At 43.7% G+C, this 10904-nt stretch overlaps 1 protein-coding gene across 1 annotated transcript in view; it reads right to left on the reverse strand.

Moving 5' to 3' along the window:
• Positions 1 to 9590, reverse strand: part of T265_07854 (hypothetical protein) — a gene marked incomplete at both ends in the record, with an annotated part of 23374 nt that extends 13784 nt beyond the window's left edge. Inside the window, one exon of the mRNA XM_009173494.1 lies at positions 9417 to 9590. Coding sequence (XP_009171758.1) covers positions 9417 to 9590 — 174 coding nt within the window. The remainder of the gene's footprint in view (positions 1 to 9416) is intronic.
• Positions 9591 to 10904: the final 1314 nt, after the last annotated feature.

Consider the following 10904-nt stretch of genomic DNA (forward strand, 5'->3'; position numbering starts at 1 on the left):
CCCTGCTGCACCAACTCTTCCTAAATGGATCAGTCGTTCAGCTGTAACATCTTTCGGTGCCTAGCTTCAAGGCCACGTGAAAGAAACTGAGAAACTGCCAGGTTGCCCAAACCTAGATAGAGCAGTTGAGATGCGAGAAAAGTTGGGTTCGAACCAAGGGTCTCCCGGTCAGTAAGTTTGCGCTTCAACTACTGAGCTATTTCGAGCTCTAGTGGATCAGATACTCAAGTCGTTGGATTCAAATAGGTCCCTAACAAATATATATTAAGACTCATTGTCGTGGGGTTGAGACTACTGAGTAAAAGAATAAGAGTGGGGACCAGGAGTGAAGTGGGGAATCCTTTAACTGCCTTTTCGATGGAATTCTTTGACCGAAGGGGGTGACCTGGCAGCAGGAACGTAGCTATCCAGTATTTTTTCTGTTTACCAATCTGCTACAAATCTCGAACCAACAAGCGAACAAAGCTTTAGACTACTGGAACCAGTACAGCGGCCACTGCGCATTGTCGCGAATTTGGTGTCATAGAAACTGGGTCGACTGGCAGTCGAGCATATATCGCACTATGTGGGGAATCGCAATCACCGGCGACGTTGTTGATCACCACCAACAGCTAAATATCAATGTTCAAAAGTGACGTTAACTAAATTATAATTTATTTGAAATCTTTGGTGTGAGGAATAGAAATATCATGAAAGAGGGGCGGATCTAGTGCTAGTCTACCACAAACATTCCGAGGTGCCCATACCTCCAGACACTCATTCAGGTAATCTGGATACAAAGTGACAACAAAGCTGCTGACGTCAATCGGGAGTCATTTGTTGAGGCATCATCAGCCATGTATAGGAGGAGTACCCGGACCCAAAATTGGAAGGCGAGTCGCACCGACAATATCAGGAATCTTCGTAATCTTCTCCACACTCCATTGCTGAATCAAAGGCTGGGGACATCTCTGCTTGTGTTATGGTCACAAAAGTCAGCACTTCATCCAGTGGATGACCATTCCCCATGGGCTGTACATGTTTGAGGCTTACGGTGCCTAACACATTTTTTGGTTGAAGTCCCGGTGCACAACGGAACGCTCGCCCTCTGAATGTCTCACCTCAGATTTCCTGGAGCTAAGCCACACAAACTGTAATTCTGGGAAGACAGCTACAGAAGACCAGAAGACACCTCAGTTACGCTGCTCGCAGCCCGATACAAACATCCCTTGAAATTCAGGATTAACCAGTTTGTTGTGACAGGAGGCTTAAGTTGGCAAATGCGACCCAAACCTTGGAGACTCGTGAATTAGCCATCATCATTAGATCGTCATCAACATCATCTAATGCGACATCAGTGTCCGCCAAGCATTCTGTTGTGAATTCCTGAACCTCCGAGCGCCGTATGTCAAGTTCCGTGAACACAAAAAGGCTTACAGTCAGCTCTCACCAGAGTCTATAACATCCACCTGTCCTAGGAAATACCCTCCTGAGTCCCCTTTTTTCTTCATATTTGTCGTCGATATGGCCATAGAGGACTTCCCTTCAACTTCTGATGCCTGTGGAATCTAACTGCACTCAGGAAGTACACACACGGAGGTCCTATTGGATCTGAATCTAGCTAAGTGCAAACAGTATCAAAACGATATGAACAATCTAACCCCACGGTTTAGTATATGCTTCTGACCTACTTTCACTGCTGTTCTAAGGCATACGGTCAACACTTATTGAGATAAAAGACGTGTTTTTACGTAGTTGGCTGGACCAACGCCAGCTGTCTAGATGTAGACAATAATGTCTTTCGGGTAAAAACGCTAAGGCGCATCTCGTCAACAAGCAGTATCTGTGACGTATACACAACAAAACTTTCTGTGTCAGCAGTAAATGTACGGTATTACGCTAAGTTCCATATTGGCCTGTGGCCCAAAACCAAAACTTTACAAGCTAAGGACGTCAAAACGTTTCAGTGCAAGATCATCGGTACTTTTGGAGCACTCCACAAATTTAGTGGAAACATCGGACCAGCAATGCTGAGGTATGCCGGAAGCCTTTTGGAGGGAACAGCTTGCCAACGGCAGATCAGCGGTTGACAGACCTGAGCTTGTGATGGCTTCGTATGCCACCAAATTGGCTGTCTCTTAAAACTTCGTACAGCCAACCAAGGGGTTTAGACTAGTCTAGTAAGGTTAAAAAATAAGCTGACAGCCAATCACGAGGACATGTACCAACAAACTTAGCTGCGGTGACGAATGTCGACTTCGTGGACAGGAACCATGAGTGTGGAAGGGCGAGGTGGCTCAAGTGGTTAGAGCTCAAATTTACTGACCACAAGGTCCGTGGTTCGAACCCGATCTCTGTCTCTTAACTTCTCCTGTCTAGGCTCGGGTAACCTGGCAGTATCCCAGTCCTCGTGTTTCCTTCTGATGGCATGGAAGCTAGGCACCGAAAGAGCGTCACAGTTGAACGATTATTATTTATTATGAGTCTGGATAGGTCAAGAATTGGAGACACTGGAAGACATAATCTTCCAATGCGCTCATTGATGCAGTTACACCCTCAAGTACCGTCCTAAGGCTGTGGATTCGGGGTTGCTTCATAATTCGGCAGAAATGTACCCAAAACTTTTACCAAGATCAATTTTCCTTCCGCTTTTACCGACGCGCGTTTAAAGACACCCACAGACCGATCAGCTTGACTGTGCGGGTGGAATGGTGAGGAATTAACACATGTGATGCTAGATCTTTGAACGAATTCACTAGACTGATGGGACGTGTTTTGCGCGACATTATTAGATGATTGTTTTCAAGAGAAGCAAAATTAAGAACGGATGCAGAATTTTAATAATGGTTGTCATCGCTGTTTTCTCAAAAATAACAAAGACTTCAGGCCACGGAATGCATCCGATCAGCTTGACTGTGCGGGTGGAATGGTGAGGAATTAACACATGTGATGCTAGATCTTTGAACGAATTCACTAGACTGATGGGACGTGTTTTGCGCGACATTATTAGATGATTGTTTTCAAGAGAAGCAAAATTAAGAACGGATGCAGAATTTTAATAATGGTTGTCATCGCTGTTTTCTCAAAAATAACAAAGACTTCAGGCCACTTACGGAATGCATCAACAATGGATGCGCAACCATGGTTTTTTGGCTGTGGCCAAGGCTGCGGTGAGTGTTTGTTGGATGACTTCCAGGCAGATGCGCATTGGAAACAGCTCTGACATACGTGTTCAACTATACCGGGCCAATAAACATAGTTGCAAGCGAGGGACTTCATGCGCCCTACCCCTGAATGTCAATCGTGGAACTGTTCTACGGCTCGGCGGCGAAGTTTGGTGGGAACGACAATTCGATCATCAAGGATAAGACAGCCAGTGAAAACAGATAACGAACTATGCCGTTGAAAAAAACTGCCGGAGGTCTTCTGATTAACAGGTTGTTGGCCAGCTGGTTTGGTGGTGTTCCACTTTGTTCTGTAGTACGCTACCGTTTTCAGTAGCATCACAGACCATTTCAGAAGCTACGGGTAGTTGGTTTATAGTCTCCAGTACCCCAGCACGGACATCCGGTTCGACGACATCCGGTTCTGGTTCCATCACATGGGAAGCAATCAGGTGCGTAAGTGCATCGGCCTGTCTAATTTTTTCTTTAAGGCATATTCTATAGTTAAGTTGTATAAGAGCATAATCTTACCCCACCGTTGTAGGCGCTGGCTGTGTTGACCCGGATAACTTTCTCGGAACCAAATATAGCCAACAGTGGTTTGGATCCGTCACATCTTACCCCACCGTTGTAGGCGCTGGCTGTGTTGACCCGGATAACTTTCTCGGAACCAAATATAGCCAACAGTGGTTTGTGATCCGTCACAAGCGTGAAGTATCGGCTGTAGAGCAGTTTGTAGAACTTCACATCAAAAAGGATGACCTCCGTCTCTTAATCAATCCGATCCCAATTCCATGCGGCTAATGTTATCGGTCTTGAAGCGTAGGCGATCGTCTTATGCATACCATCAGGGAATGCGTAAGCTATGGAGACTCCAACTCTACGGGAATGACAAGCCGTTTTATCACCGAACAGCAATCGGATGCTCTGAAATAAGGCATGGTGAGTAATAATCTGCAGATGTCAGGATTCCTCTGTGACTTTAATTTGTAATTAGTCCTCTGAAAGATCCCACTTGCCGAATACGTACAAACATATATCATCAAGTAGACGTCACGGCTACCGACGATTGTCCAAGATGTCATTCAGACCTGTACAGTAATCGGTACAGATAGGCACGACACCAATCGGTTTTTCGACAAATACTATTGGCGCAGCCCATTAGGAGTAGCTCATCGGTTTTGGGACGTCGGCATCAAGGATTGTTGAAGACGTGTGTGGCACTGGACTTTTGGGTCTGAAAATTGACTGAACGTCAGAGCGCAAACGAGGCACCACTTTTGCTTTCGAAGAGTATCGAAAACCGTCGCCGAAAAAAAAAATATTTTCCCGTTGCGGTCGTAGAATTGCAGTATCGAATGGGTCAATGAGCTCAGATACTCTCGATAGTTGAGTTGATTTCGATGTGCATAAGGGATCGATCGACAATGTGAATCAATCCAGTACACACGCAGGAGGTTGTGCTCACAATCAGCAAGATAGATAATAACGCAATCATGATAACCAGCAAACTCCATCCCACAATGAAATTTACCAAGTATTTGAAGCATACCTCCCGAACTATTTCTGGTAGTGTTAAGTGTCTGTCTGGATTTTGGTGACCCAATGTTCCTGCAGGTGAGCTGGAAGCGTATTAAGCTGCAATAAAATTCTGCCTGTACTTGCGACGGGCATTAAACTGGTTATCATATATCGCAAGTGATGCGTTGAACCGAGTTTCTGGAGAGAACGAGATAGCCCAGGTGGTTGGAGCTCCAATTTACTGACCGGGAGATCCGTGGTTTGAACCCAAAATCTGAATCTCTACTTCCCCTGTCTAAGCTTGGGCAACCTGGCAGTATCCCAGCCCTCGTCACTACATCTGCTGGCACGGTAGCTAGGCATGGAAAGCTGTTACAGCTGAACGCTTTGCGGGTTTCTGGTGAGCTTCGTCTGCTTCATGATCGCCGGGTTGGTTTGAGTCTTTAACCAGGTTTCCATATCCGGCAGTGACTTCACTCATGTACACGTCAAGTGCACATGAAGACACAATCGCGCAAAATGCCTTTTACCGCATTACCAGCATGCCAATTAGGACTTCTATACGGTCGAATTCGCCGTTATGGGAGGTTGCCTCGAAAGTGTCTTGAAAATACTAAAAGTAGGGTAGGACAATAGTCTCTCCAACATGACAGTGTCGTGGTTGAGACTCAAGATGTACACGTGAGTAATAAACAGCAGAGTTGTCTTATGGGATTGTTCAAGCATGTTCAATAACCTCGCGCTGATATCACTTGTGGAATATAACCGATGGCTTCATATGAAAATAAAACACCTGAACTGGTCTTCCGTCATGGTAGATAACTTCAATTCTTCACATTCAAGATTGACTACCGGTAGAAGTAATATGGTCCTCAGATTCCTAATTCACTGACAGAAAATATTAAACAAAGACGAATGATAACCGAAAATCATTGAGTTGCTGCACGGTTTTCTTTCAAATCCGAGATTTCGCGTGTTCCTCGGAAGGATGAAGTTAAAATCCCGTGTAGGTTCCGTTGTATCAAGTTTTCTAAGCAATAAATTCACTGGTTATGCATCATCTTTGTGCTTCAGTTCGACTTTGAAAACATCTACGTACCTCTAAACAATTAAAGAGAGGTTAAACCACCATCAGGCTCATAATACGGCCACGTCATCAAGAGATTACATTGCTTCACATGGGACGGAAGCAAACATACTTGCCTCGCACCACGTGAAATCCGACTTGACCCGAGAGGTATAAATGTATCAACCGTTCAGCAAACCCTTTATTATTTCATTTCTTCTCAGACAACCGCGTAAAGCGGCTCGGTCAGATTAATCAGAGACACCTTTGATGTCCAGAAAGATCAGAACAACGGACCAGTGATGGATAAGTCGGTGCTACACCAGTTGGCGTAGAAGGTTGATACACACTATCTTTCTGAGGTCACAAACATGCTTGTTCCTCAAATACCTTATGCTCTCAAACTGAAGATAACCAAAAAACATGGTGACAGCCAACGATTTCGACACAAAAGACAACAGGATGGCCATTCGCTGGTTGTAACCAAAACTAGGGCAGAAGAGTTACACTCGGCTACGATGAGTTCTTCGTCATAGATCTTCCGAGGTTGCAGCTAAATAAATTAGAAAAGCATGGCTTTCTCTTTTTTAAAAGGCTCTGTGGAGGCTGTCTGGTTTCGATTTGGGCAACGCTTCTGGAGGAACCAGCAAAAGAAAGACCGTGTAAGCTCTAATATTTGTTAGGAGTAAGATATAAGCTTTATTAGAATATCTGGAAAGTGGAGCAAATAAGCTGTCCGTAGGAATGCTCCGCCTATAATTATCTACATGAATAAGTCGCTTCAAAGCTCTGAGCCTCGTTAATAACAGTCTGACTGACCAATTTCTTCACACACTACCGATGAATAGGTCAAGGGGTTTCGAAAGATGTGAAGAACTATACTACATTAAAAACACGCGTACGTCAAGATTTTTCAAATACCTTACCGTAATTCTAGCCTCTTTCTGTGCGTCTGACAGAAGTACCGCAGTCGCTGCCACCTGGAGTGTGTTGATGAGCCTCAAAAAAAATTTCAGGAACTAAAGGGAGGTCCACTATCCAGTAATGCCAAAGGTATATGTATCAACAGCTGTGTTCGCAGACGTGCTGCGAAACTGAAACCAGTAGACGGCTGTAATATGGAATCGGTGAAACCGGTAAACATGAGAGTGATTGAGACGATTATGAAGGCAACTAGCGAGATTTAGACCGAGTGGAATCGATTCCTGGCACGGGTTCTTTTTCTGGCCAAAAAAATCCTCAAATCTCCATTTTTGGAATCAGGTCCGTGCATAATATGATGCCATATGACGTGCATGCCAAGCCAATTACGTTAACCAAGTAGTTCATAGTAATATTAATAACGCCAAACCAGTAGTTGGTGTAGCCTGAGGCCTGGTAGTTGGTTGACAAAACAAAAGACGGCCTCAGACTAAAGAGCTGCTACGTAAATCATGATTCGATGGATACTGAGGCGCGCTAAAATACGCATAATCAGGTCAATGCAAAAAAAACATAAAAGGCAAGCCAACAGCTTGGCAAGACGTTTTGCCTGAATAAAAGCTACATATTAAGGTAGCAAAACCGGCATTACCAAAGCACGTAACAATAAAACGTGGCAGTTTTGGAGTAACAGTTAGAATCGCTGCCGAAATCGGGTAGCTTTGAGTAGTTGGGGTAGTAGATATAAAATATATGATAAGCCAGAGCTGGTCAGAGTAGGGAAAACAGGAGTTTCTACTGGATCACTAAGCACTACTGCTATGTTAAAAGCGCCCTACGTGCAGCCACGAAGACAGTTGTTATATTTAATCTGTAGCCTGAGAAAGACATCTAGGCCTGCATGACAAGAGTAAACCTCTCCGGAGACCCAAAGAAGTGTTGTTGTTTAGTAAAATCCATAAGTGCTCTGGTTGACATGCTAATAGGGTTACAGAACAGAAATGAAGTCCCGCAGACCCTGTCAAACACCAAACGTTTGACAATTTAAATCACCACGGGTTTCAAGCCCTGTGTGTGCAGAAAAGATAAGAGGATCCTCTACTACATCAGATGGGTTCCAATTTCTAGTGAATCAAAGTTGCTCGCAACGCTTCAAAAATGATTCTCCGGAATTCGTCTTTGGTACTGCGCGCAGATTAAACGTTCTCACTTTGCGAAGAAAGCAGATGTCATTTCAAGGAGTCAGAATGAGGCTTTATGTGGTAATAAGGAAGTGTCTACATATCGAGGCCATTCGAAGTTGTATTCATCGTTCATCTGAAACTACACAGGTCGAGAAGGTCTTGCTGAAATTTTCTGAAGGCTCTTCAGCATGTCAATCGGTGCACTTCTTTCCATTGAGCTAAAAATCGTGTCCGAGCTAATAGGCTGTAATTTTTTTGAGAAAGGAAGTGTATAGTCCCACCAAAAATTTCCTTGGCACTCTCAAACTTCGACGCGATGCAGAGTAGTGTGACGTTTGTGGACCTGCTACAGCCAAGCAAGCTGCTCATCTTGATAAGCCCCTGCTATTTCTGTTGGTCCTTTAGTTCCACTAACGACGATCTGGAACATTAGTAAATCGTTAACAACCTATTTTGTCTATTCAGTCTGTACTAGCTCCTCATTGTTTTCCAATTCTTATTTATTTTTGACAGTGATTGCACACAAGCCAGCCTCATGCTCACGCAAAATTTAACCAAGTAACCAGCAACATCTTTTGTTCATTGAGTCTGATAGCGTACTGTTAGTAGATGCTCCTTCGATGAAACCTCAGCTGATGACTGGCCCAACGAATAAAATATTATGATTCATAGGACCACAAAGATCGTTCGTGCTCCTGTGCTTCGCAACACAGACGCATATTTAGGCTCAAAATGGCCCTGTGAATTGATTTTGTCCTGCTCTGATTCGCCCCTCTTTGAATCCATAGCGGAACCACAGAAAGAGTTCATCCACACTAAGGGCACGCACCTTCGTGTTATAAATTTTTTCTTGTTACCAGTTGCAAGTGCGTAAGGTAGTCTACTACAAGGTGTTATCGTCACCCGTTGTAAAACACGGTTTGAGGTTCCCAATACTCTCTCTAATCAACTTTGTTTTTGTCTTTACACCAGATAAGTAGGGCACAGAGCAGAAAACAATCGAGTGGCTGTTGGACGAATTCTTCCATGAACATAGCACTCATTCTCGGTTCCTGGAAAGAAGGCTAGTACCCTGGGCTGGTGCTATTACCACAGCCTCTTAAGTAATCTCTCGTTGGTTCGTCTCATACAAGCTGGACCTTAACTATAAATACCTCATTTGCGACTGTACAGTTATACATAGTCGCTGGATGGCGCATTAGGTATCACTGATTTGTGTCAACAACACTCGCATCACACGCATGTAGAAACCATGTAAGTCACCGAGGATTATATTTAAAAAAACATTACACCTTAGGCAAAGGCGTGGTGCAAATGGAACAAGCAGTAAAAAACGCTGTTGCAGTGCACATGAACCAAAGTGAGGTTATATTTGTCATTAAAATCCCACGAAGCCCTTCATGAACTCCTCATAGGTCACAAAAATGAAAAACCGAAAAGTTGTGGTAATAGTGATTTCAAATATTACAAAACAGTTGCGAGATCAATACTGCTTCAAAACTTGTTTCATATCACTAACGCACTCAACCAACCATGGGGTGATGAGGCTGGAGAAAATAAACTAGCTCAGATGTAACTTACATCTATCAGCTTTCGCGCTAACGGCATATTTGCGCGATGGACGCCTTCAACGTTGCCAGGACGCGAAAACGCACAAAGTGGGCACCTCAAGGTTGACCTAGAAGGTAGAAGACCATGGATGTAACATAAGAAAAGGATAGCAGTTAGTTCAACGTAGGTGGGATATGCTCGCATTTTAAATCAGGCATTTAGCCCGTTTTAATATTGGCCTGGAACAAAACGGCAAACTGTAATGTGTATAATCCGTTGTCACATTTACTATTCTTCCCGAACTTAAACCACGCTTTGCAACTGTCGTACATATTTTATGACTTTTTTTATGTTACAAATACACATTTTTCCGGCGCGACCTGCTGACTTCTTGATGAACGAGTGTATTAACGCTCCGTTGGACTGTTTGCTGACTGCTGAACAAGTGGGACTGAATCTCTGTGTTTGCGTCAACAGTTGAACGTTACAATAAGTTCCCGTGTCATTTTTCAGCCGTCAACTACTTTCCTATCGTGGAATATACCACTCACACATGAATCACCCGTGGGAAATTTCCACAAGTGAATATTACTTTCACAGCTGGTTACTGCATTTGGTTCGGTGTAGTGGACTATTGGAGCTACGTATTCGTGAGTCCTCATTTGACTAATCATTCATTCCTTATGGTGATTTTGTGATTTTGTATTGGATACTTTGCCCGTTAATTTGTTCGAACACGCTGATAAGGACCTAGTCCGCTACAAGACGACGCCAAAGGTCAGTACCACACAGCCTCATCAAAACGCCCAAGCGTTCTGGAAACGGACGGTCGTGGGTTGGTGGGATAACAATGGGGTTATGGTGATCCTTCTGACCATTGTACATTTGTACTTTCTTTGTAACTTATCATTACGCAATTTGTACCACTTTCTATCTCTCACTAAAATCTCAGCTTACTCCTCTTCTCTTCATACCGAATAACTTTTGTTTAAAATGAACGAAAAAGAAATATGGACACAATACAAATTCTGTACCTCGTGAAAGGCGTGTTCCCTTCTTGCTGTGTCGAATTACGCTGGCAGTGAATTAGCGAGCGGTGGTCTACCTTTCAGACTACGACGGGATAAAAAGTATCCAGGACTATATCAAGGAAGGTTCCAGTAAGGAGATCGCTTTGGATTTATTGTGGTGGTAATAACTAACTGTACCAACGAACTGTGAGTTGTATCATCTCGTCTATTTTTTTCTCACTTGATTTCACTAATTTGAACTGGTATTTGCTCACGTCATCCACTACAGGGTAGATTTCTTCCAAGTCACTGAGAAAGGCGCGCTTTAGGAAAGCCAGCTAATCAAGTCAATTTCGAGAGATAATTTTGCAACATATCCTGACACACTATCAGCGTCTGTGACGCGAAAATTCGCCGATTCCCCAGTGTATGATATATGCAAGCTTTTCTCACTCATGGCACAATAATGAAATCAAATTTAGTCAAAAAGATAAGTCTGTTGCGGAAC

Source organism: Opisthorchis viverrini (assembly GCF_000715545.1).
Source record: "Opisthorchis viverrini unplaced genomic scaffold opera_v5_190, whole genome shotgun sequence".
In the NCBI taxonomy this organism is placed as follows: Eukaryota; Metazoa; Platyhelminthes; class Trematoda; order Opisthorchiida; family Opisthorchiidae; genus Opisthorchis; species Opisthorchis viverrini.